This window comes from Triturus cristatus, chromosome 11, assembly GCF_964204655.1.
Source record: "Triturus cristatus chromosome 11, aTriCri1.1, whole genome shotgun sequence".
Taxonomy (NCBI): domain Eukaryota; kingdom Metazoa; phylum Chordata; class Amphibia; order Caudata; family Salamandridae; genus Triturus; species Triturus cristatus.
In genome coordinates, this window is record NC_140594.1 from 396,754,203 (window position 1) to 396,781,579 (window position 27,377).

Sequence of the window (27,377 nt, forward strand, 5' to 3'; positions counted from 1 at the left end):
ACACTGGTTGAGAAGCTGTGCCAGTGCAGCTACTATGTCTAACTTTTGCTCTTATAAATAATATAGGTTTTTGGTTAAATTAATGTTATAATTCCAAAATCGCTGTGTTTCAATGGGTAAATGTGCTGCTCTGTTAAAGGGCATAACCCAGGGGTGAAATGCTGAGCCCCCAAAAAACACATGTAGAGGCTTAAGGGCAGCATTCTGCAGTGGTTTGTTCAAACTACTAAGGATCCTAATCACAAATTGCATTTTGAAGTATGGGAAGTAGTGCTACTCACGTACTCCAAAATGCTAGAAACATATACAGAGATCTCCTTCAAGGCGGCGAAGATCTCCGCACATGTAAGGTTTTAATTTGCGTGTAAATGCAGGCTTGACCAGGGGAGTTGTAGAAAAATGGGAAATAATTACTCAAAAATAGGAGAAGTTTAGGGACGCATAGAGCAAAGTTGATGGAGGGACATGTAAATAAAAACACACACCCATAACAAAGTAAGGCTATTGCTATTACAGACTACACTTCCAAAGTTACTACAGTCTTAAAACAAGGTGTGAATATACTGCAGCCTAGCATTGAGGTAGGTCTAGCACCACAGATGGCCACTTGCAGGTACTGCAACACACTCCCATAGAAACTAATGCATTCAGGGGCTTGAAATATAACACCATGGGAAATAATGTTGCAATAAATAAGTTATTTCGACTTTTAAATGTAACAAGTATGGTATACATTTATGATGAAATGTTCTAAAATGTAAATTGTTAAAATAAGCACACATGAAATAATATCATGGAATAAAACATAAATGCAGATGTGTAGAGGCTTCCTCTCCCATAAATCCTGACTCCTCCCCACACTCAACAATGGTAATAAGCATATTACACTTCACTCATCTGCATATGGTATTTCAACCCATATTTTACAGGTAACTGCAAATTATGGGAAATATTTCACCATTACTTGTGAAATATGGATTCCAGACCACTCTGCATGTGTGCTTATTTAACAACATTGCCAGAGCTAGTAGGATTATACAGCATGGAGGATCAAATTCTACAGCAAGGTTATCAAAATGATGTAGCAAAACAGGGAAATTAAATGCTACATTCTCAGCCAGTATTATTTTACTCATTTGAGGTAGATTCAAAATGTTGGTGAATTCTCCAAATTTGCCAAATTATGGTGCAAATGCACAGAATTCATAATTAAACATTCAATACATTTAGCCTAAGAATCACCTATGTCCACTGACCCTTACAGTTACCCACTGATTTATTAACAGTTTTATTCAAGAAAGGTAAACAAAGCCTGACTATTATAATTCCAATAAGTGATCATTGCTAGCTGCCCTTTGAAAAAACAGCCTTTTAAACCTTCGAAATAGGCACATCATGTCGCTCACTCTGTAATCAGTGCGAAGGGCACCACCCAGTGTGCAAGAACGTGCAGCCATTTGAGTTGATTTTTATGCTGCCCAAGTAGAAAATCTACTGAAAAAGCAGCTCTCTGACCACGACGGCTTGCAACCAGCCACGTTAGAAAATCATGGGAACTTCTCCTACTGGCCGAAAATCATGCTACGGAATGCCAATTCTCACTTGACTTGCCAGTAGAGCCTTGCGCAAGAAAAAATTTGGCCATGTAACAATTAGTAGAATTTGTCCAAAACTCTGCTTTACAAGAGTAACGTGGAGTTGCCAAATTCCACCAGTTTTGCGATTGGAACAAAATGTTACGCCTGGGCCTTATTAAAACACTGACCTAGTTCTATGGGATCAAAGCAGGTGTCCTACAGATAGCACAATGACCTCAGCAGCACTCAACCAACATTGCACTCTCACAAGCATTCACACACACACACATACCCATTCCACTTCGGACAGGTGTATTCATCATGTGATTCCACTTAACCTGTGATCATTTGACATGGACATTACTCACGGCTAGCTAAAGCAGGTGCATTATCTCCTTGAGATTTCTTATTGTTATTTATCCTGCGATAGGATGGTTAAACAAACTATAGGCTCAGGTGTTATCACAAGGGCTGTGCTCTGCATCAGGCAGATATCACTTGTCTCTCTGCTGCAAGTACATTCATCTCTTGAGCTGTACTGCTGACAGATTGAGCAATGGAGAGAGATGGTGGTGGAAGAACTTAGCAAGGCGAGAACAGTGGTTTGAGGTTTCCTGCACTAAAGGCCTGAGAATGTGTGAAGAGGAACCGATTGGTGAAAGGTAGATCTGCCCCTCTTAGAGCTGCGCTATAAGAGGCTGAGCATCTGCACTTCTGCATCTGACAATGTGTGACAGATCAACAAGAAAACAGAACTGTGACTAAATAATTCAAAGAGAATATGGAGTGAAGAGGCTTGAGCCTCGGTATCCAAAACCACCACTGTCAGATCGACTCAGATAGCCAGAGAAGAACCCTGTCCTGTGGGTCAGAAGAGAAGAGAATGGCTGGACCAATGGCAGCTCTCCTCATCTTGCCGCTGATGCTACACACAGCCACAGGTAAAAGAAGGGAAGCATCACTGCTTGTTCAGACGGACTGTGGGGAAGGTGGGGCTTAAAAGAAATACGTGTTCCTGAATATGGGGACACATTCCTGTAAGTTGAATGTTCTCATGTCATGAGTTACTACCATTGTGAGGCAGGCTTTAGCTGTGGGGAGATATTCATATCAGGGGAATGCTTGTTTAAGAAGATGTATATCTTTGTTTATGGCTGAAACTTAAATTACGCCAGCGTAATTCATGTCATTTTGAGAATTTCATGTTACGCTTATTAGAAGAAATTCCAAAAGTTACACCAGAAGGCAGTTACATATTGATGCCTCTGTTTTGCAGCAGAAGTTTTACTGTGGCGCGCGGGTACAACCCAAACACCAGAACTTTAGTGGCTGAAGTTGGGGTCAGTTCTGTTGTGCATCCTACATTTTTAGTGCAAAATGCATCCTCATGTTGAGAAAACTTTCGTGCAAAAAAGTAGCACTTAATGATGGATTTGCAATTCACTTAATTACAAGTCATTATCTTGGAATTTTGCATACTCCTAGCTTTGGGTAGAACTGCGTCAGAGGTTGTAGTCACATGCAGATCTCTATGAGTATGTTGATAGTATGGCACCTTCAGTGGTGAGTGCACACCTTTGTTAGGCTGCTTTGACTAGTGACTCATTGCCTGGTCCATAGAGTGGAGAACTTTCTGTTATCACTTTGGATAGCGCATTGCGTATGGGGACTCTTTGCACATGTGGAAACACTTTGCCTGCATGGAGGCATGAGAAGGCATCTGTTGAGGAGCAAAGGGCCTATGAATCAGGGAGCACATTTTTTGGGTTTCATTCCATAATCTTATTGAACTAATTCGGGCTCTTTTATATGATATAATTCAGCAGGATATTTTGGGTATTGAGTAAGGGTAGGCCGAGTGCCACTTTGCGGAATTCCAAGGAGTTGGCTGAAATCTCAGTGGAATTCGGCTCCTCCCCTTGCCATCCAACCTGAGGCTGCCGCAGGCTTACCTGGTCATGGTGCTTCTCCGCGCCGTGCTCAGGCTGTCCTCCTACTCCTCTTGGCTGTCTCCTTTCCACTCCAGGCTCGTCCCCAGGCAAAAAGAAACTCCTATTTTCTACGTCTTGGGAGGACTGCGCATGTGCGCGTGTGTGCATGCGCAGTTGTCTCAAGAGTGACTTAGAGCATAGGGGTTTCGTTTTGCCTTGGGACGAGCCTGGAGAGGAGAGGAGACAGCCAGGAGGAGGAGGACAGCCCGGGCAGGGCACGGAAGTACCGTGACCAGGAAAGCCTGTGGCGGACTCGGGGTGGGTGGCAGGGCAAACTCCGCTATGCCGCGGAGTCTGAGTTTTTTGCTGAACTCTGCGTTCCCAGTGGAGCGCGGAGTTGGCATAACTCTGTAAACACTGCTAGCGGAGGGGAGTTCGCCACCCACCGTTAGTATTGTGTGTGATGACCGTGCCCTTTGAGTAAACCTTAACTGTTCTTATTGCCAGATTTTTTATTTTGTTAAGCTTGAGATATTTTATATCCATTCTAAAAGCAGTGAGTAAAAAAGAAATGTCACTATATATTACCTTGGAGTAGGCAGCCTCCAGTCTTATGGTCTATGAGCCAAAATGTAATATGATGCTAAATTTATAGTCTTTGGAGCAAGCAGTACTGCGTGGCTGTCTCAGATCTTGAACTTTTTCAAACCATTTGATCTTGGGCAAATCTCATGCTCTCTGCCTCTAATCTGATAAGACTTCAAGGCTTTGAAACAGTCTTAATGATTTACAATCACACTCTCAGGGCCCTGTAACAGCAGATGCCCCATTCTGTATCAGCATCTCTAAAGGGGAACATGTTCCTGAAGCTGAGTTGTGCAGGACTCTACCTGCGGGCAGCTCCCCCTCCCTCCAGTCATGCAGTGAACACATGCTAGCTACCAATAGGTACCTCTTTAGCAGCTGAAATGCTGATAGTGGGACATTCAACCAGGTCACTCGAGGTGTGCTGTTGTGCAGCTCAGATCATTCCGGCGAGCTTTTCTCTCCCTTGCCCTGAAAGTGCAAAAAGTGGGACATTTGGCGCCCTGTAGCAGCTTGGGGCGGAGAGCAGGACTAACCATGCAAAAGGAGGGGTAACCTGCAGGAAAAGGGACACTTGGCCACCCTATTATGCATAAACTGCCTTTGTTTACAACTCGCTTATTTGAGTCTGATTGTATGTGTTCTAATTTTTCATGAGCTAATTGATCGTATGCATGGATTTATTTGCACTATTTGGACTACCGCTGTTTTTGGTGCAAATTCTGCTAGTACTGAAAAACGGCCCTAGTTGTAATTTTTCAGGAGTAGACATGTTTAAATGAATACATGCATAATTCTACCAGATGGAAAATTCTGCCTGCAAACATATGATGCGAATGTGCATTTGCACATCCAGCTTTATTTTTGTTTCTTCACAGGGAAAATGCCTTTCCTCATGAATAAACCTTTTCCCATTATAACACCATCAGTCATAGTGAAACAACTGTATCCGTAAAGGAGAAAAAGCACACTCTCTTTAAGGATAGGGCAGTTCTTTGCCTATTCTTAGCCTGGAAACATGCTTAATCCCTGTCATTAACAGGAGTACATTTACATGTGCTTCTAAGGTGGAAAACTGGTTGGAATAGATATACGAATAATCGCAAACTACTTTATTTACTCTCAGAAAACGCCTGACCCATTGGTGTATGTTTGTGGAATTCAGCCATACTTCTAAAATGTCCTCATTTACAAATGCCATGGCAAAGGCAACAGATTGGCAATCCCGATTGTGGCTTTAGCAGATGGCTTTTTTATACTCCCTGGTTGTTCTTAGGTTCACAAAAATCTTTCCTTCATTTTCTCTCGATGCCTCCTTCCTTTTTCATGTCTATTAAATGCCGTGGCGGCTGACCATGATACAAAGAGGTAGGGTGGCAATTCGGGGGTAGGGGGACATAAATACATAAAAAAAAATACGAGAAATAAATAAATACATTTCAATTTACCTGACGCTGCCAATCCCAGCACTGCTTTCATGACGGGAGTACTATTGCCAGCATGACAGCAGCACTGGGATTGGTCTGAGCAGTCTGCTTCTCCTCTCACAAAGTGCCAGGGAGCCTGTGGCTTTTCTCCACCTGGCTGTACAACACAGCCAGGTGGAGAAATGCTAAGTGCGCATGTCGGTTTGGGCGACCTAAAATGGCCTGCCAAACCATCATGTGCACATAGCAGTGCCCACAACTCCTCCTAACCAGCCGAGGCACCGGTAAAAAAAATAATATATTTAAATAATTTTATTATCATTTTCTTTTTCACTGTTGACTCTGCTGGGTAGTAGCAGTGGGGCGACGCTCCTCCGCCATAGCGGAGGAGCCGCCGCTGATTAAATGTGATTCCACCTTCAACCTTTAGCCTTTGTCTCAGACGTGTGCTCCTGTTACGTTGCAGCTTGCACTTTGTCCTAGCAGCCCCCCTTCCTTCTTGTTTGGCCACTGTACAAGATAGAGCTCTGACTGTCGGAGCTAAACTAACTGAGCCTGTTTAATTTATTTCCTATCCATTAGAAACTAACTTGTATCTAAGAATGATGCAGGGCTCTTACAAAGACCAAGGAAGAAAAGAGGGCAGAGGTTTGAATTATTGAACACCAGTTTTAGGCGGACTGTGGAGTTTTGTGCACCTGTAAATATTTTAGAAAAGTTTGGCTTTATTTTTTAATAATTTCCTAATATTTCTGATCCTTGAAATGGCTCGTAGTGTGACCGAGGCGCCTACCTGTTCAGGGTTCCAGATTATTCAGACTCTCTTGCCCTGGGATAAAAGCCATCAACTCAGCTGACAATTACGTCAGCTGCCTGCCATTTCCTCCATAGCCACTACATGGTCTTTGGCCTTTACTTCCCCTTAACATTGCAGAAACAGGACAGATTTACTATTGTAACTCCAGTCCTCGGACATTGGACACAGGGCCGGACTGGGAACGCAAACCGGCCCTGGCAATTAAGTCTGCCTGGTCGCAGGAAGGGGGCGGTGCAACGGGGTGGACGAGGTGCCGGCGGGTTCTGGCTTTTTGGTGCCGGCTGCTTCTGGCTTTTGGTACAGGTGGCCGATATTGCAGCACTGCTGCAAAATCGGGCGCCTGTGCAAAAAATGGACCCCACCAGTCCAAAACCGGCCCCCACCCTTGCAGCCCTCCGGGAAAACACCCGGTGACCGCAACAGCCAGTCCAGCCCTGATTGGACATTAGAGTAACATTGTGCTCCATGTGATGTCCCCGGTAAAGCATTGGTGATATGAAGTATTGGCAGTCAATGGGGTTGTAGAAGGGCAGTATTGGAGATGTGCTTGTTCCCATTACTTTGACTTTCCTTTAGTGCTGAGATTTGTGTGAGGCATGGTAAGGTAGCAGACTCAAGGTGCCACCAATAGGTGGTGCCAAATAACAAGGAAAGGCCTAAAACAACTGTATTTTTAGGTTTCGCCTGCACATCCCTTGCGCTGTGCTTGAGAAATCTATTGTTTTTAATATAAACTTAAAAGAGACTTACTATTCTCCTTTTGGCTTCTCATTGGTTCCTGTGCTTGCCACATACCTTTCCGCCATTTCACTGAAACATCTTTTCCTGCATTTACCAATGCTTGTTCCTTGTCTGCTTCTCTTATCAGTTTCCTGCCGCCAAAATACTGTTAATATTCGCTTTGGTGGAACTATATTTTCATAAAGTTTTGCCTTTCACTCTTGCAGCATATTTATATATCAATTTATCACCTGGAGAGATTAAGTGATTTGCATAGCATCACAGGATTTTGCGCAGCGCCACCGAGACTCAAACCAGGATCCCCAGCTCTTGAGTCAGCAGCTCTGGCCACTGTGCCACATCCTCTCCACACCCGTGTTATCTGTCAAGGACTCTTTCCTTCTCCCGGATGATGATTGATGAAAACAGCTCTTTATTCATTACATAGGGAAACCGATGCATTACCAATGCTTGTTCCTATTGGAAGGGTAGCATTTCAGGTTTGCAGGCTTTTTTTTTTGTTTTTTTTGTTAAAGATATGTTTATCAACATTTTTTTTTAAAGCACAAATCCGTGTCACAAGCGTAACCATGTTACAGGATGTATCTCTACAAATCGTTGTAGTCATGTTTGCCCAAAACACATCACCACCCGCAATCCAACCAACCATACAGCTGCCCATTGGTTCATCTACAGCCAGTGTACATTCCTGCTGCAGCATCTACATAGGTCTGCGATTCAGTGGGTCCATTAACTTTTCAAGATTCTCTCCCAGATCCCTAAATCCTCAACAACCTTGTCATCTCTGCGGGTAAGTTTGATGTGCTACTCATCTGCTATGCTACCCATTCAAGTAAATTGCCCTTCCAAGCTTGGATCTGCGGCGCCTGGCACCTTCCGTCAGATGGCAATTCACCATTGCGCCAGAACACCCCAAGCATCAGCATCCGGGTTGGCATTTGCGGTACGCAACTCCGCAGGAGCGCTCCCAGCATGCAAAGTTTCACCGTTCTCATCCAGGTAACCTCAACTACATGAGACAGTATAAGGAAAACTTCTCTCCAAATGTCCACGACCCGGGTGCAGGAGCATGTCATATGCAAAAAGTCTTCCAAAGACCAGGGGCGTAGCTTGGTCCTTAAGAATGGGGGCGGAGGGGCTAGGGGGAGAGAGGGGAGCTTCAGTTTTTCTGACAATCAGACTGGCATATAATGTTTCAATACATTATATGACAAGCAGGGCGCATGAGAGGGGATTAAGGGGCAGTAGAAAGGGAGAGGAATGCGGATTGATAGGAGTACTGAGAGAGAAAATACCATATTTTGTAAAATAACCACTATTTTGAGGACTTTTAAAACAGGGAGGGAGAAAGTCTGTGTGTGTGTTTTATCTGTGTATGTAAACATCCCTGATGAATCCCGACTGACATCTCACTATACCTAACAGAAAGCACCTGTACCCAACTATTTTCCAGAATAAACTTGAAATGGCCGTTGGGTGATACCAGACGGACTTGCACGCATAACCTCAGCCAGGCTGCATCCGGCAGCTCGTCCAGGCACTCTGCATGTCACCTATCCTTGGCACACGTTGTCTCCCCCTCCTAGAGGTGTGTAATTAGTTGCCGAAAGCCTGCCAAACCCACCAGCTGTGTCATCAGGGCATGATCCTTTGGCTCTTTCAGTAATGAGGTCCAGAGCCTTCTCCGTATGAGCCATCCTAATAGATGCAGGAATTGTCCCGAGCCCTCCCCAAGCCCCTCTTGACCCTGCTCACAGGAGAAGATCCGCTTGTTAAGACAGAGATGTACTGCGTTCCTGCAGCCTCTCTCCCACCATCTCACAAAGGACATATCTTATAGGAAGGTTGCGAACAGCCTCAGGGCCCATAGGGGCATGTCTTCTGCGTAGGGTTCACTTCTCAGGATCATAGCCATCACCCTATGCCACACACAGCTGCCTGTTGCAGTAAGTATGAGAGGGAGTTCCGAACCAATTTTCCCATCATGAGTATGTCTAGTAGGGTATGGGGGTCATGTGTGCCCGCCAGCAGAGTTTTTTCCTAAGTCAGGTCTTGATCAAGCCATTGCACCACATACTGCAGTTGCCTGGCCTCATAGTATAAGAAGAGATGGAGTAGCCCAAGGCACCCTCCCTCCAAGGAAGCTTCAGTGTGTCCAGTTTTACCCGGCTCTGTCTGCTCGCCCACACCAGTGTCCCCAGCATCTTATCCGACTGCGTTAATGTGGAAGGTAGGGCCTGGCACATTACGTTCTGTAGTACGTATAGCCAGCGTGGCAAGAACACCATTATAGCTATAGAGGTTCATCCCATCATGGAGAGTGGGAGCGTTTTCCAGAAATTGACAGACCAAGTCATTCCACCCAGCATCCTTTCCATTTTAAGGTCATAATGGGCCACAGGGCATTGAGTGATGCAGACCCCAAGGTCTGCATCGCTCCCCCTTGCAGGCTTGAGTTCACTCAGCCTTGTAGAGGCTCATAGTTGAGCTTGTGAGTTGAAATTGAGTGCCGGGCTTGCCGAGCACCGTCTGTACCTCATGGCATCTCTGACGCTTGTTCCAGTAATGAGGGGGTATTTTAGCTGCTTGTTCAGTACTGCAAGACACCGGCTTTCTTGGTTGTGATTCTTGTACAAGAGGTGGTCTCAAACATACCGTCTTGAATCATACAAGGCAGAAATGGTGTAGTGGCTGTAAATGGAGAGCCCCAGGGTTTCTCACACACATGGTCCGCATTGCACTGCAGATCACATTCACACACTCTTGATTAGTAGTTCACCATGATGGCATCATTGATCCCTCCACAGTCCCACAGTTCACTCTATGTCACCAACTTGGTGGAGCTGGGCAGGAGGGTTAGTGAGTGCTAGTCTTGGCATTCTCCATACATGCCAACATTTTAAAACTGGTAAGGAGAAGCTTTCAAAAAAGAAATGGGGGAATTGATTTTCCCCATTGACTTAAATTGAAACAGAGGAGACATCAGCTGGGAAACACATACAATTAAGCCAATTATGACTTAATAAATTGAAAATCTCCCGCCTGAAATGGGTCTTTTTTCACGCATGAGTCTCTGTAGAGCAAGTCTCTTCAATGCGGCGTTAGGGTGACCAGACATCATGGATTAGCCTTTTCGAGAACTATCCCAGCACCCAAACACTTTCTGCAAAAAAAAATACATGTCCCTGTTTTAAGAGTGGGTCAGGTGAGCATTCACATTTATCCAGGTGCTGTGCAGGGCCACATTCACACCAGCCCTCTGTTTCCAACAGAGCTGCCTGGCCTCAGTCATGCAGCACAAAAGGATTTAATGAGGGCTGAATGAGCCTCTCCAGGTGGTGTGTATGTTTATACAAACCCCTGTGTTTGTGATGAAAATCTGGTCACCCAATCTATGCAGCATGCTGGAAAGCTGTGCAGAGGCTGCTGATCTGAAGCAGGTATATTCTTTATTCATTAGGCATCCTACCCCCTACACTCCTTCAGGCTGAACTAATGCTTTAGTATTCCCTCCACAAAGCCATGGAAAAAAAAGAACCATAGTTGAAAGATGTAGGGGATGAGTTTGTCCTCTGTGGGCTATGTGGATCCTCTATCTTGCAACCATTATTCTAGGAAAAATTCCTGTTTACGAATAGATACAGGTAACCTGAGTGATGAGTGGAATGATAGCATTTGCAAAGCATGGGCCATGCACACACGTTGAGATGATCACACTTAGTATTGCAAGACATGTACTCTTAATCTTTGTGATCATCTCACACACACAAGAACAGTAAACATAAGGGACCTTCTAAGCCTCTAGCCAGGTCTTGCATAGACTGGGTCAAAGTAAGGCTACGTCCTGGAGACTACAAGACAAGGATACCAATGAAGAGTCTCCCGGCTCAAAGGGAACAAAAGGTGTGTTCTTTAGGAATTCTAATTGCATTACAGGGAGTCCCACTGCTTCAGGGACTGTTGTCAAAAGACCATGTGATGCACAACAAAACTCCCGGTACGGATGGGCTCCCAGTAGAGTTCCATGCTGCGTACTCCGCTGAGCTGACACCTCAACTCGCAAAGCTCTATGAGACGGCTAAAGACACTGGCTCCCTCCCGGACACCCCGAGAGAAGCGGTAATAGTCCCCATTTTAAAACCAAACAATGTGGCACATGACAGATCGACATACTGGCCATAATCGATGCTTTACATCAACTACAAAGTCCTAAGTCTGATTCTGGCCACCCGATTATTGCCTTTCATACCTGCACTGATACACGAGGAACAAGCCGGGTTTATCCCGACCCGTAGCACAGCAGGGGACATTAGGCAACTGTTCAATATCATGGAGATGGACAAGGAGGACCGAGGAAACACAGCAATCTTCGCTGTAGACATAGAAAAAGCATTTGACAGCCTGGGGTGGAGTTATTTATATGAAGTAATGACATACATGGGATTGGGAGAGGGCTTTATCAAATGGACCCTACTGTTATACACCAGGCCTACAAACAGAGTGCGCACAGGAAGAATCATATCGCAGAGTTGGTCAGTAGAGCAAGGCACAAGACAGGGATTCCCACTTTCCCCCCTATTATTTTCGCTTGCCATGGAACCACTTGCGATTAAACGGGGCAATTATACAGGGGACTCAGCATGGGACATATTAAAATACACTCCCACTCTGGATTCCTATAACATTTTTCAAAGAGCTGGACTCACTGATCCGGACTTTTGTATGGCGGGCAGGATGATGCAGGGTAGCTCTGACAGCAATACAACGACCGGTAAATGCGGGTGGGCTAGTGGTCGCCGACTTTGAGAATTATTACATAGCAGCTCAGCTGCAAAGGCTGATTTGGGACATAGCACAGAGATGGAAACCGATTGGGGCTCCATGGGCAGCTGCGTCACCACTGCCTGGTCTCTTGCGGGTGCTCCTCAGAGTGGGCAGACCGACTGTGGAGATTCCCATGAACTTAAAGTACAAACCAAATGCTGGCATCGAGGTCTGCAGAAAATGAAGGTCAGGGTCCCATATTCCCCTGATATACCGCTAGATACACTGAGGGCACTCCCACATGGGGGCAACTGGCAGGATTTGGAGGTTTGAGTGGAAGCCGGGGCGACAAAGATGGGAGATCTTAATAGGGAGGCGGAGCTGCTCCCCTTTGAGGAGTTCCGCACAGAGTTCTGTCTACCCCATGGGCACTTCTGTTGCATAATGCCCTCACAACAGTGATCCTCAAGCACTGTCAGGCGGACCCTTCTGAGCCCCCACCACAATGGAGCAGTTATTATATGGCCTTGTAGTCTGGCAATATAAGGCAGTGTCCTGTCTGTACAGAGCACTGCACGCAGATAAGCAGCGCCCGTTGGAAAAACTACAAATCAAGTGAGAAACAGATCTAGCTAATGAAGCACTGGGACAACATACTAGCTGGGGTAACCAGAGTATCTAGAAATGCTCGCTTTACACTTATTCATTATTATTTCTTGCACAGATCCTACTTGACTCCGGACTGCATAAGCAGATATTTCCTAGTAGAAGAGGTTGCTTGTCCTCGCTGCAGAGAAGAAAGGGTACATATTCTCCATATGTTCTGGGCTTGCCCAGGACTGCACGAGTTTTGGGAGAAAAGACAATTGACAAAGAGCTCCCGCACACTCCAGCCCACTGTCTATTGGGATGATTCCCCCACATATCCAAGACCTAAGTGGCCAGCAAATTTCAAGATCTAGCGTTCGTCCTTGCCAAACTTGAAATGGCCAGAAACTGGAAATCATCAGGGGGCCCTAGGCTGGCTACCTGAAAAAGTGAACTGCTGAAGTGGGCGGGATGTGAGGGACGAATACTGCACAGAGAACCTAAGATAGGGTTGGGGAATATGGAGGTGGCCAGATAGAGGTAGGCCCTCCTGAAGGATTTCAACCCACCCTGACCAAGAGACCCCTGAAGGAACACATAGAGACCTTAATGAGCGCTTTCTAGAACATGCGCCCCTTTACAAATCAGTCCTGCCATCCGGACCTTCTCGAACTACCCCTAGTAAGTTATTGATTGATCTAGTAATGCCCCAGCCCATTCCATGCACATGACACTCAATATGCACACAATCCACACATTTTCCACAAAGTTGACTCGCAGGGGGCAGGGAGGGATCAGTTCAAATTTTGTGTTGTAAACAGACATTGGGATTGCAATATTGCAGAACGAGCTCTGTATACGAGTACATTGAAAATATGTAACCCTGATCTGGCTGGTGCAAGAACTCTATTGTAATGATGACGAAAATCACTAAAACCTGTTTACAAAAAAAAAGCAAGAAAAACATTGGAACCTTCATGGACAAAAGACTAAGGGTCAGATGTACAACCCTATTTTGCATGCGCAAATGGGTTTGCGACCCGTTTGCGCATGCATAATGTGAAAGGGCTATGTAAAATTCCTAAACAGCCAGTTGCAATTTATTTGTGAGTCGCTATTTAGGAATTGCGAGTCGCTATTAGAAAGGGGCGTTCCCTTCCTAAGAGCGATCGCAACCCCATGTATGAATGTTTTGCAACCACAATTGCGGTTGCAAAACACTTGCAAATTACCACCCTCTTCAAGAAGATGGTAATACAGTCACAATTTGGAAGGGGCACCCCTTGCACTTTGTGACTTTCTCTTAAAAAAAACATTTAAAGGGCAGGCAGTGGTCCCAGGGACCACTACATGCCCTTGAAAAAGGAAACAAAACTGTTTTTTTTTTTTTTAAATGAATCCTGTTTTTCTTTAAGGAAAATGGGCTGCATTTTAAAAAAAACTGCTTTACTTAAAAGCAGTCCCAGACATGGTTGTCTGCTGAGCCCAGTAGGCCACCATCCCTGGGAGGGCCTGTCTTTCCCAATGGGCTTGCAAATTGCGAGAGGCTCATTAATATTCATGAGCCTGGCAATTTGCGACCCCATTGGGAATCGCAAACAGTGTTAAACACACTGTTTTACTTGCCAAATAGTGCCTCGCAAATTGCGAGTCGCAATTTGCGAGGCGCTATTTTGCACGTCGTACATCTGGCCCTTAATGCAAGGATAGCACAGAGGCACAGGTAATTGGAGACTTTCATCCCTACAGTGTGTATGTCATAAAAAACTAAAACCACCTCTTTAGAAAGGTAGTCATGTTCAGAGTAAACTGGCCAGATGGCAAATTTGGTAAGCTTAAGGTTGGCATTTTTTCTACAAATTGTGAGCCAAAACGTTCTAACTAAGAAACTCCATTTTTGGAACTCATTAAAGATTGGTCCCTTTTTGAACATGCACCAAATAACGGAAATGGGTATGGAAAATTTGTCGAGAACTATGTAGATGAGGCCCAACTATTAGGTCTCTTGGTGTAGCCTCACAGATCAAATTTAATATGTAATGATATCTATTAAGGCAACAGTTTGGTTAGAACCCTGACAGGGCTTCCTGAGCTTTCTTTTCTGGAACCAATGAAAATTTAGTTTGATTGCAATACTTACCTGTTTATTTCCAAACCACATTTGTGGTTCACTTAGTACCCTTCTTGTCTGTGCTTTGGTGCAGCGGGGACTGGTGTGGAGCTTCGTCATCTGGAGATCCCTAAACTATGTCAACAAGGCCCTCAATACTGGTGCCAGAGTGGCGAGACAGCCTCATTATGCATGAAAGAAGATTTCTGCGAGGAGCTCTGGCAGAATGCTGCTGCCGAGGTAAGTGTTTCAAAAAAAGATTATCTCCTTGAATTGTTTTTGTTGGTACTTTGGTTAACTTGAAAAGGATGCAGAAAAATGGAACAGGGATCTTCTTTTCTGATCTTTAGGTCCGGCCTGGAGAAGGCTTTAGCTGTATGTCAGATTATTTTAATTAATACAAAATAGTGATACACACTAGTAATCCTCCCATCATGCTGGCTTACCTCACAGCGCTGTAGGAAACCAAGGTCACAGTGGCTGAGGCTTCGAGCATCTGGACTCTGACACTGGCAGAGCAAACTTCATCCGGTTTAGACAGCACTATGACAATCAAAAGTGCAACACACTCCTCTTGGTAGCAGTCTGGGAACTGGTGGCAGCGAACCATACTAAACATAGACGATTACAACACATATAACAAAACTATATGCTTAAAATCAACACATTAACCACATCCACACAGCTCAATGAGACAGAATCCTCAACACTTTGGTGTGAATGTTCTTGAACTCCTACAGTGCTGCAAGTGTATGAGGATGAAAATGGACAACTATACAAGCAAATCTGTTGCGAACCCCACTTCTCGGGGGCAGACCCAGGTGGAGGAATGAGACACAGCATATGCTCTTCAGAGAATAGGAGAATGGATAGGTGTCCCTCGTGTTTCACCACAACAAGTTACTCTCATATAGATATGAAATGTTAGGAGTGAGACAGCCCTGAGAGTAACTCTTATCTACAGGGAAGCATTGTATATAGGTATGGATCCCCATTCTGGCACCTGGAGACAGTAGAAACGCACAGTTGGTGAGATTTCACATAAAAAGGTTATTTATTATGCACAATTTCTACAAAACGTTTATGTACCAGAATGGCGGTAATTGTCACAATAATCTCAGCAGTCATGATACGCAGCAAGGTGAAGACGAGAACTACTTCGAACATTGAACACTCCTGCTATCTTTATTAGATCAGTCTAGTCCCTACCTAATATATATATATATATATATATATATATATATATATATATATGTATATATATATTAAAAGGGTTTGTGGCTATTGCATTGGCTGAATGGTTATTAGAATTCCATAACTTTTACTATAACAAGCCACTCAAGTATCCCCGCATACCTCAGAAAGCTGTTGGGTTTTCAGCCAGATAGCAGTGCTTCGGCATCAGCTATGAAGATAAATCGAAAAATAAATATGGTGACCTTGCACACACTGTTAACATTACCATTCCCAAAAATAATTTTCTAGGAATTAAGCCTGACACACACAAACACGCACAAGGAAAAGAGTTAATGCTGTCATGCTGGCATACAATCAGGCCTGACTTGTATGTAACATGTATGTATTACCAGGAAATCCCTGTACACATTACAATCAATGTAACATTACATAGCATTTTAGTGCGTGCTGCAGAGCAGCATTTTCCTCTGTTGCCCATTGCCCACACTATGGTCCTACTCAGGAGCATGACTGTTTAACTTGATGGTTTATCCTATGTTTTCTCTGCATTACTTCCAAAATGTCAGGTGGCCTAACTGCAGAACATCCAATGGCCATACAAGGTTTAATGTAATCTGAGAAGCATCATTTTCTGTTAAACTCAACTTTGTTTAAAAAAAGAGAAACAGCTTCCTATGAACCCTCTTAGGCCCCTGCCCTTTTGACTCTTGGACTGTGCAATCACTCACAAAAACAAATGGCTGAGTGACACACTGTAAAGCCACTGTTTAGCTGAAAATGGTACCCACTGTCAAAACTCACTTTATTATTATTATTGTTTTATTGAAATAGAATATTGGAACATCCTAATATCGTAACAAGACAAACTATTAGGCAATTTATCCTTTGTAGTGTCCATAGAATGACCCAACATACTTAATTTATAGTGCAAGCACACTTTTGTCTTCCTCAGTCTAGCTCTGCCCTTCTTGTCCACCCGGAAACGTCAACAAGTTGTTATTGTTACTCAATATCCTGGAATCTGGGGATTTTATGTCTGTCGTTCGTCTAGCAAGTGGAAGGGTATCTCCCACATTTAAGTACAACTTTGGAATTTGCGACATGGCCTGTTTACTGCCAGTTGGTCTTAGGGTGGACAAATATATCAAATTTCAGAGGAGCCTGAAATAAGCCTTTAACCCCTTCCATGCGCATAACAGAACCACGCCGTCATGAGCCACGGGCGGCGTGTGCTCATGACGGCGTGGTTCCGTCATGCTGTGGCCGCTCCGCCCATGCGGCACTGATTCCCTGCCTGTGCGGGCGAAATAATGAGTGGGCGGAGTCGTGACGGAACCACGCCGTCATGAGCACAGCTCGCCCGTGACTCATGACGGCGTGGTTCCGTCAAGAGCATGGCGGCGCCGCGCTCACCCCACACCCCCCCCAGCGCCGCGGCAGAATTTGCGCCGCGGTGAAGGAGTTAAACCTTGTGGCAGGCTTCTTGTTGGTGAAGGTACGGAATGGGTACTTCCCGACTGCCCTCACCCACAAGCTGCTTTGATAAAGTTCATTAACATTGCTATATTGGTTACAACTTCTTTCAGTAAATGTTAATAACAATTGATCATTAAATTATACTTAATTTTGACTAGAATGAAAAATATATTTTCAAATTAAAAATTTGTAAAACTAAAAAGAGATTAGAGTTATCAAGCAAAAAAAACAATTACCATCGCTCTCGTTTTCTATTTGATATCACTCAGGACCCTGGGTTATTCACTGTTACCCAGCTATAATTCTACATGTAATTATTAGGGCTCCCTGATTTCCATTTTATTGATTTTTACAGATAAATACAGACAGGAAAACATTCATATTCATGTCTGTATTTATTTTTGAAAATGGATAAATACAGAACTTGGGTTGCGTTTTTAGTTATTCTTAATATTGTCTGCCTTGACTGTCAGGCCAATATCTGTGTGGATTGATAGATAAGGGGGTTGAAAAAGAAAGGAACTTTAGAAAATAGGCTTAACCAGCAGTAGATATTCACAAGGTTGATAGTGAAATTAGCATATTTTCATGTAAGTGCATTGATTTATCTTCTGCGGTGTTCATAGCATTGAAACCTGACAGGCATTTAAGCATGAGTGGAGATTTATCGGTTAAATAAATGTGGAAATATACTAATTTCAGTTTAATTGTTCACAGACCCCAAAATAAATATGGATAAATACAGATAAGATTAGCAAAAAAAAAATATGGATAAATACAGATGGAAATGTAAAAAAAAAAAAATACCATAAATCCGGGAGCCCTAGACATTATTAGGATTGCAGTAAGCTATTGATTACAAATTAAAGTGGAGCTAAACAAAACCCTTTTTACTGTTCCCTGTCCATCTTCAATATTTCCTTTACCCATGGTTTCTGAGCTGCTTGTTTCTTGTTGTATTGTGGGGGATTCCTACTCGTGGAGTTTGGTGTTGCTCCTTTCACCTTCACTTTGCACCTCCTTCATCTGTTTAATTGTTTGTATTTACTTACCTTTTCACTGAATCGCCCCTGTCTGGGCTCCAAAGTAGTTGACACAGAAAACACACTACAGCAATGGTGAATACCTTACATAGGAGCCCTGTCTTTTGTTTATTTTTGTCTCATTGTTGTTACAATACTTATTATTCTATTAATTATAATATGTTTTGTCATATTTTTGGGCTATACCTAATCTAGTATTTCACCACATGTCCTGTTTCATTTTTTCTCTGTACTTATTTATTTTTCATGAAAATGGTTTGTCTATAGAAATCATTTAATAAGAAAATTGGTTATTATTTGAGGAGAATGTGAGTCGTTCCTAAGTAAAAAGCCCCCAAATCCTGTCAGGTCAAACACACAGATTCAACACTTTAAAACTGTCCCCAACCATTGTACCTATGGCACAGAATAAACATGCTTAATTTTGAAAATTGTGCAAGCATTTTGCAACACAAATAGAGTCAAAAAGTCTAAACACAATACAATAAATAGCTCACAAACACTTCCTAAGGATTATAAAAAAACAATAATGAGAAAAAATAAACCAAAGCCACTAAAATCCTGCTTTGGGGGCAAGAGATATGAATTTTAAAATATTTTAAAACAAAAAACACCAAAAAATAGTAAAGTGTCCATCAGAAATTACTGTCCCTTGTTGACTCGGACCTAGGTGCAGTTTCAGGCTTATTGTGATGGAGCCAATCGGGTCGACCCGGTCAAAGTTTTTACCTTCTAATTTGGCCAATTATGCCATGTTTTAGGTGTCAGAGCACATACACTCGAAAGTGAGCAGCAGTGCCTTAGTACACAGAGCTAAGATTGTGCGAGTTAAAAAAAACAGGATCATCAGCCCTCAAAACATGGGGGTGACCGCGCAAAAAGGGGCATGCTCTTGCACATTGGTATTTTGTGGGCATGGTTTTCCACGCGTAGACATCACTCCAAATGGAATGTAACTAGCCAGGAGTCGTTGGAGTGGTATTTTCCATTTCAGAGTTTCATCAGTTTGAGGTAGTCCTGTGAAGTAACACTGCTTATAGCGACAACCAACCTCATGACAGCATTTCTATTCCCTTTTATTTTACTTACGCCATTTATAAAAGAGACCAACCTTACGCAGACAAGTCAGCCCTGCTGCGAAGCTGCTAGGCCACATACACTCTGGAAGAAAACATCTCCAGATGCATTTTGGGATAGTGAAAACACTATTTTGAAGTGTTTTTTTAGATATTTCCATCACAATATTTCCCTCTTTTCTCCAACTCTACTAGCCATATAGAAGTCGATGTCTGGCATCGGCTTCAATTGGCTTTTCCAAGGCTTTATCAGCGGGGAACAACCTTTACAACGCAACCTTTACAACGCACTACCTTTACAACGCATTTTTTACAACGCATAATCCATTACAACGCATGACATTACAACGCATGACACTACAACGCATTTTTAAAAACTACCTTTACAACGCATTCCATTACAACGCATACTACCATTACAACGCATACCATTACAACGCATAATATTACACTACACTATCCAACACTTACCCTACTGTTGCACCCCCTGGAGTTAGAATAGTAATTTTTACCCCTATACTATCCAACACTTACCCTACTGTTGCACCCCCTGGAGTTAGAATAGTAATTTTTACCCCTATACTATCCAACACTTACCCTACTGTTGCACCCCCTGGAGTTAGAATAGTAATTTTTACCCCTATACTATCCAACACTTACCCTACTGTTGCACCCCCTGGAGTTAGAATAGTAATTTTTACCCCTATACTATCCAACACTTACCCTACTGTTGCACCCCCTGGAGTTAGAATAGTAATTTTTACCCCTATACTATCCAACACTTACCCTACTGTTGCACCCCCTGGAGTTAGAATAGTAATTTTTACCCCTATACTATCCAACACTTACCCTACTGTTGCACCCCCTGGAGTTAGAATAGTAATTTTTACCCCTATACTATCCAACACTTACCCTACTGTTGTACCCCCTGGAGTTAGAATAGTAATTTTTACCCCTATACTATCCAACACTTACCCTACTGTTGCACCCCCTGGAGTTAGAATAGTAATTTTAACCCCTATACTATCCAACACTTACCCTACTGTTACACCCCCTGGAGTTAGAATAGTAATTTTTACCCCTATACTATCCAACACTTACCCTACTGTTGCACCCCCTGGAGTTAGAATAGTAATGTTTACCCCTATACTATCCAACACTTACCCTACTGTTGCACCCCCTGGAGTTAGAAAAGTAACTTTTACCCCTATACTATCTAATACTTACCTTAAATGCAATTTAATATTATGCGTTGTAATGGTATGCGTTGTAAAGGTAGTATGCGTTGTAATGGAAATGCGTTGTAAAGGTAGTTTTTAAAAATGCATTGTAGTGTCATGCGTTGTAATGTCATGCGTTGTAATGGATTATGCGTTGTAAAAAATGCGTTGTAAGTGCATGCGTTGTAAAAGTGTGCGTTGTAACGACATACATCCTTTATCAGCTTTCCAGAATTACCAATCTGACTTGTGACTGACTATCGCTGCCCATTTAGTCTCCAAAAAACAGTCCTAGGATGCCACGGACTCTTACCTCTCCTACCAGCCTATTAAAGCCCCTCGCATGACATACAGCTGATTTGTTCCCAGTCCTGGAGGCCTCTGATTGACACCAACCTGACAGAACTGAGACTGTCCCAAAAACCCAGAATTTCTGAGCCCCTGGAACAACATATACCTGAAATCTCCTGCTTGCACAGCCTTTGAGAGGCACCCTAGTGTCAAGTGACTGACTCTACCCCAGGCCTAAAGGGCTTTCAGTAGCAGCATCCTGTGGGGTAATCTCCCAGTTTTCCTGGAAACTGGTCGGCCTAGTGGAACGTGAAAGCAGCGCCCCACCCCCAGTCCTGGGTCTGTAGAACGAACTATTATTTACTTTCATTTCTATTTTATTTTGCCCCAGACGCTGATTGGCTCGGGTGCGGGAGAGTCTGCTGGAAGTCTAAAGGCTCCCTTCGGGGAGAACAAGGAATGGAGGAGGAAAGATGGAACAAACCAGCTGCGTGGTGGCTTGCAACTCAAGTGCACTGCCTGCAAATACGTATTCACGTTTTTGAAAGAAAAGGTCTCTGATGACCAGAGCGATGTGAGTATTCAAGCGTGAGACTGTGCGTGAAGTACCCAAGCCCTCTCAAAGACCCCGCCTTAGGAGCGGCTGAATGTATCCCATCCCTGAGTCACGCAGGCCTGGGCGTGACTGGTTCTGTATTCCTGCGGCCATGGTGCATGGATTTTTGTGGGGTTTGGAAAGACACATTTCAAAGTTTTTTGTGTGAACCCCTCTCTGAAAGTTTGTTTGACATTATGAGGGCTTCGATTAGCAGTAAAATTTCGAACAGAGAGCCCCAAAATATATCGTGCCCAGGGCTCCATAAATTGTTAAAACAATACTAGTTCCATGTGTGCGTCCAGCTCTCGAGTTGACTGGCTCAATATCCGTGTTCTGACCCTATCAGCTCTACAGCCAGGAGCGTCACCCTACTGGCTCAGAGCCAGCAGCTGAAAAATAAAACGATATTCTATCATCGTTTTATTTTTCAGCCGTTGGGTCATGCAGCGTGTGTAGGAGGACAGGGCCAGGGCCATGGGAGTGGGAGGTAGACTGATTGTGCACTTTTAAGTGTGCACATATGTTTGGCCGGCCGTCTCAAGCCAGCCAAACACATATGTCCACTTGGGTTTCTCCAAGACAGCGGTATTGTGCAGCCGGGTTGTAAAAACAGCACAGATTTCCTAATCTGAGCCGAGTGTCAAATGAACTCGATCAATACAATTACAGCGCAGATCTCATAGCATGAGAGCAGCATGGGGATGGCACAGGGAGTCTGTGATGTTGTCCCAGGAAGAACACGAGGCATGACGTGGGAGGTGGCCGTCCGTTTCAGATAAGTCTTTTAATGAAAATTATTATCAAACTTCCCCCTCCCCCATGCTCTCCCTCCTGCGCTCCCCTCGTGTTCCCTCCACCCACCCTACCACTTTTTGTATGTGGCGGCCGCCACTACATACAGCCCTATAGGATATAGGACATGGTTCTGTACCCCAAGACCTTGTGTTCATACAGTCTAAGAAAGCAAGCTCTGTTGACCTATATCAACCCCAGGAGCAGTCCAGTTCTAGAGGTGGCTGTGCATCCCAACGCCTGTCACTTGAGCCATCCAACCCAGGTTTTGCCTCCCTTAACTTAATATCAGCCCCCCTCCCTTTCAGAGTGAAAGCAATACAATTAATATTTTACAAATAAACACATGCATGTGATTAAACCTATCTTTTGTTCATTGTCTGCCTGTCCCCCCGATTCTCTTTCACCTGCTGCAGGAAGAGATCAGAAGCGCACTGGACAATGTGTGCAACAAGGTAGTATTTCTTCTTAGGAATCCCTGCAAAATGTTGACAAGGAAATACAGGGATGCGATTATACAGGCTTTCGAGGATGAAGAGGATTCAGCAACATTCTGTGGCAAGTTGAAGCTGTGCAGAAAAGCAGGTGAGGATCATTCGGGGGGCCTTGGAAGTGATTCTCCTTCAGGAGTCACAGGTGGGTTACACAAAACATTGACCAGATGGGTAGAGCCAGAAGCTGATTTCTCTGAAGCAACAGGTGCCTGTGTTCATTCGCTCAATTTCTAGGCATGTTAACAACCACTTAAGAATAATGACAGAAGTAGGTGCAGTGTGCACAAGTATCTACTCACTTGTCTTAAACACTGCAAAACCTCTGGGTTCTGATGACATTCACAAACCGCTCAACCTTTGCCCATGTGGATTATGTAAGGCTTTAAGTGGGATAAAACAATGGGGAGTCTATATAAAGGGCGTGGCCTATATAATTAGGAGCATTGCTTAAACATGTGCACTAAGGGCCTCATTACGATGCCGGTCTAACGAGCATCCGACCAGCATCTTTTCTGAAACGGGACCGCTTGACAAGGAGTCGGAGGTCCCACTTCCCAAATTATGATGCAAGTGTATCTTTCCTATTGCGACTTGTGATGCAGGCCACAGCACAAGCCACAATAGAAAAAATACACGGTTGAAACATCCATGCGCTGTGTGGCAGAAACCATGCGGTGCCTCCCACACAATGCACGGATGTTTCATGGGCACTACTGGTGCCCTCCAGGGTCCATATCGGAGTCCCATGAGGTTCAGGGGCCCTAATAGGGGCCCCTAAAGTCCTCTTCCATCTGCCTTTCTATGGCGGTCGGGCTGCCATAGAAAGGAAGAGGGAAAGGGACATAGTAATCCCTATGGCAGTGCCTGAGCAGGCACTGCCACTATTGTAGGGATTATGGTCCGTTCAACGGTCCGAAGGGCTCCTTGAGCCCGTCGGAAAGTGATGGTCAGTCCCTATGCCAGCTGTTTCCACCCACCGCACAAGCTCCCATTGAGAAATGGAAGTTTCTAACCGCATTAGGGCCTCATTCGATGGCGATCAGAGGCCGTTTCGGTGGAGGAAGCACCAGACCATAGGTCGGCGGTTCCGCACATTGAATTACGATGCACGGTCGGAAACTCCCATTTCTCAATGGGAGTTGTGCAGCGGGCGGAAACTGTCAGTTGTGGTTCAAACTGCAGCGTAATGAGGCCCTTTGTGCGGTCGTAATCCTGTGTGCGTAACCGGCGAATTATGGTCAGGTGGTTCCTCCACCGAAACGGTGTTGGTCGGAGGCAACTCGGGTCTTAACCAGTCTGGTAGGGAAGGGAACAACATTGGATTTTCTGTCTGTTCACACATATTCAGGTATTGAATGAAGATATACCATGGGGAGAAATCAACAGGTAGCCTTCACTAAACATTTGATGATCTCTATCTGGTAATATGCTATTTCACACATTATGTGTGTTCTCCTTACTAGCAACACTTTCCACCTCTGCAATGGAAGTAACCCTGACACAAGCGTTCTACCTCTGGCTACTGGCGAGAACCCAGTGGGTTATTAGACTCTGTAAAGACACCACATGGTTAATATTTGACTACCTCCTTCAGTTAGAGTTAGCTCTATTTGTCCCTGTCAATTCTCTACTGCATTTGATTTGCTGTTAACATAATTCACACAAACTCTTAGGACCACCTTAGGATCCTTTGACCCTTAACTTGTGAGAAATTATTTCTTAGGTTTCACTAGCCTCTTTCATTGCATCGATTCCTATGATAGGTTGCGCGCTCTCCAAGGAATATTAGTGAGTGACTGCTATCCTGGAAAATTGAATTTTTTACATTGACTCTCCTATTTACTACAGGGTAAGTACAGGAGACCGCACACCACATTGTGGCCGGCACACAATACAGCTGGCATACTTCGGATAGAATTTTCACTCCGATACTTGGGCAACACGGGTTTGGGCCCGTCCCTCTCACTGCCACCGCAGACCCCTGTTGGTTGCAGTGACGGGGGCGCGTTAAAATTCAGACAAGCACCTCCCCTCCAGTCGGCATGGCATGCCACTGGGTCGGGGCTGCCGGGGCACTGCCCACCGATCCTGGTGATTAATCCCGACTCGGGCTGTCTCGCTACCTGCCTTTCCACAATGGAATTCCCACATAGGCGCATACACACCCACATTCAATGGGAACTCTCCAATGATTTTTAACCCTGGCACGTTAATTGCTAGCAACAATCCATGTGATACATGAGCTCCTAACCCACTACAAGATGGTGCCCACGATCCCCAGCTCATCACTGCTGACCTTTGATCAGCAATTAATCATGCCGTGCCGCCTGCCTTTCCACAATGGGATTCCCACATAGGTGCTTACACGCCCACATTCAATGGGAGCGCTCCAAAGATTCTCAACCCTGTTACATCAATTACTAGCAACAATCCATGTGTTATATATGCTCCTAACCCATTACATGATGGCGCCCACGATCTCCAGGCCATCACTGCTGACCTTTGATCAGCAATTAACCACTTCATATGGACCACCTGTCACCAATTAGGGCCGGATGGAGTGTTTATGTACCAAACGACCACCTCCAAGTCCACACTGCCGAGGCACATGAGAAGGAGTAGGGCATTGGTGAAGTTCTCCAATGGATGACTTGAGTACTGGATCTGTTGCTGTCCACCATGTGATCGGAGGTTATTATTTCTCCCCCTGGGCTCGCTTACAATATTTAAATTTAAGTTTTACATCCCAACAGCACGTTAAATTTTTTTGCGTTTATCTCAGTGTTTCTCTTGATGAGGTGATGACATCACCCTCATTGAGGGAGTGTTTTCCTCTTTTGACCACAGTGTATGAAACCACCACCTATATGATTTTATGTGTGTGTTACGTTTCTTGTCTAACTTGGTTTCTATCAGTACTTGTTACTAATCACGAATTCACGCATGCTAGTATTGCATGCCTCTACAAGTACTATACAAGACTGCTCTGTATGGCGCTATTTTGTGATTTCTTTTCATATCTTCCTCCCACAGGTCAGTGATTTTACATTCTGCAGGTACACTTAGAGGGTACTTAGTGTTTGGACACTACTTGTTGCATCCTTGGTCCCAGACACTGTGTAGATTAGTTATTAAATTTTATGGTCCTAAAGAATTGCCCTAGATCATTTCTTGACCAATTGACGGCATGAAACATTTTGACCTTATAAGTCACCAGGGATCATTGCCCCCACTGATGGCATCACGTTTTTAATAAGTCAGACATACTCATGGATTAAAATTTTATTTGAGACTTACCTAACCTTTTTTAATTCACTAATCACTACATCGACACCCACGTTTCCTCAATCTACACAAAGAGCCCTTAAGTTGCACTTCACATTACAGCTTTATTTATTTATTTACTTGAGTTTTATATAGCGCTGGCTAGACCCTGGAGGTATCAGAGCGCTTTACATGAGGAGCGTTATATAGGTTACAAGTTACACATTGTTACAGAAGGTACCTCAATTACAAGTTACATTCGTTGGTTCAAGGCGTGTAGAGGGTAAGGGGTAATATAAAAGGGCGCCAGGGAGGGAGATTAAGCGGAGAATTGGCACAAGGAAAAACAGAACAAGTAGGGGGAGAGAGATTCAGGGGAGAGAGGAAAGGAATGGGCGAGGCAAGCAAAGATTGAAGGAGGGAAGGGGTGGGGGGTAGGAGACACAGCAAGGAGACGAGGAAGTAACTGTGTCTGATGTCCGGCTGGGTGGGAGACGGCTCCCCGCGGTAAAGGGATCATTCCCAGTCTTCCATTTTGAGTGATTCCCTTGTCGCTGTGGACTCTCTCAGTGGGGTCGCTGAGACTCCAGGGCATAGATGCTGGATTCCCCCCAACAAGGGGAGAGGAGTGCTTTGATCATGGGCACATTTAGAAGAATGAAAGAGGGAGGAGGAGGGGGTAGGAAACCCAGCGTGAACACAGTGTCCGACTTCCGGCAGGGTAGGAGACAGTTTCCAGTGGTAAGGGGATCAATCCCAGAACTCCACTAAGTGAGACTCCCTAGTCACTGTGGACTCTCTCAGAAGGGTCTCTGTGACTCCAGGGCAAAAATGCTGGATCCATCCCCAACAAGGGGAGTAGGAGTGCTTTGGACAAGGGCATACTAGAGGGGGCCATAATAGGGAGTCAGGCTGGCAGGGTTACATAGGTTACAAATTAAACATTATTACAGAAGGTACGTCAATTTCGAGTTAAATCCATTTGTTCAAGGCGTGTAGAAGGGTAAGGGGATAACGTAAAAGGGCGACGGGGAGGAAGTTTGAGCCGAGCATAGGCACGAGGATAAACAAAGCAGGTAGGGGGAAAGAGATTCAGGGGAGAAAGGAAAGGAATAGGGGAGGCAAGCAAAGAATGAAGGACGGAAGAGGTGGGGGAGGGGGTAGGAGACACAGCGAGGAGACAAGGAAGTCCAGGCTAGACCCAGAGGTATCAGAGCGCTTTACATGAGGATTAAGGTGTGTTACAGCGTTAAATCAATTGCAGTTACATTACAATTAGATCCATTGCTAGTGCATTCAATAAACATAGAAAAACCAAGATGAGGAAGAAAACAATGTTTCATGTCCAGTCGGCCCCTCTGCTCACCTTTGCGGACCACACAGGGC

At 44.4% G+C, this 27,377-nt stretch overlaps 1 protein-coding gene across 1 annotated transcript in view; it reads left to right on the top strand.

The window, feature by feature from the left end:
- Positions 1 to 2,280: 2,280 nt before the first annotated feature.
- LOC146784281 (pulmonary surfactant-associated protein B-like) overlaps positions 2,281 to 27,377 on the top strand; it is a 79,123-nt gene continuing 54,026 nt past the window's right edge. The window contains exons 1-4 of the mRNA XM_085635304.1: positions 2,281 to 2,518; positions 14,635 to 14,780; positions 21,235 to 21,417; positions 22,650 to 22,818. Coding sequence (XP_085491430.1) covers positions 2,461 to 2,518; positions 14,635 to 14,780; positions 21,235 to 21,417; positions 22,650 to 22,818 — 556 coding nt within the window. The 5' untranslated portion in view covers positions 2,281 to 2,460. The remainder of the gene's footprint in view (positions 2,519 to 14,634; positions 14,781 to 21,234; positions 21,418 to 22,649; positions 22,819 to 27,377) is intronic.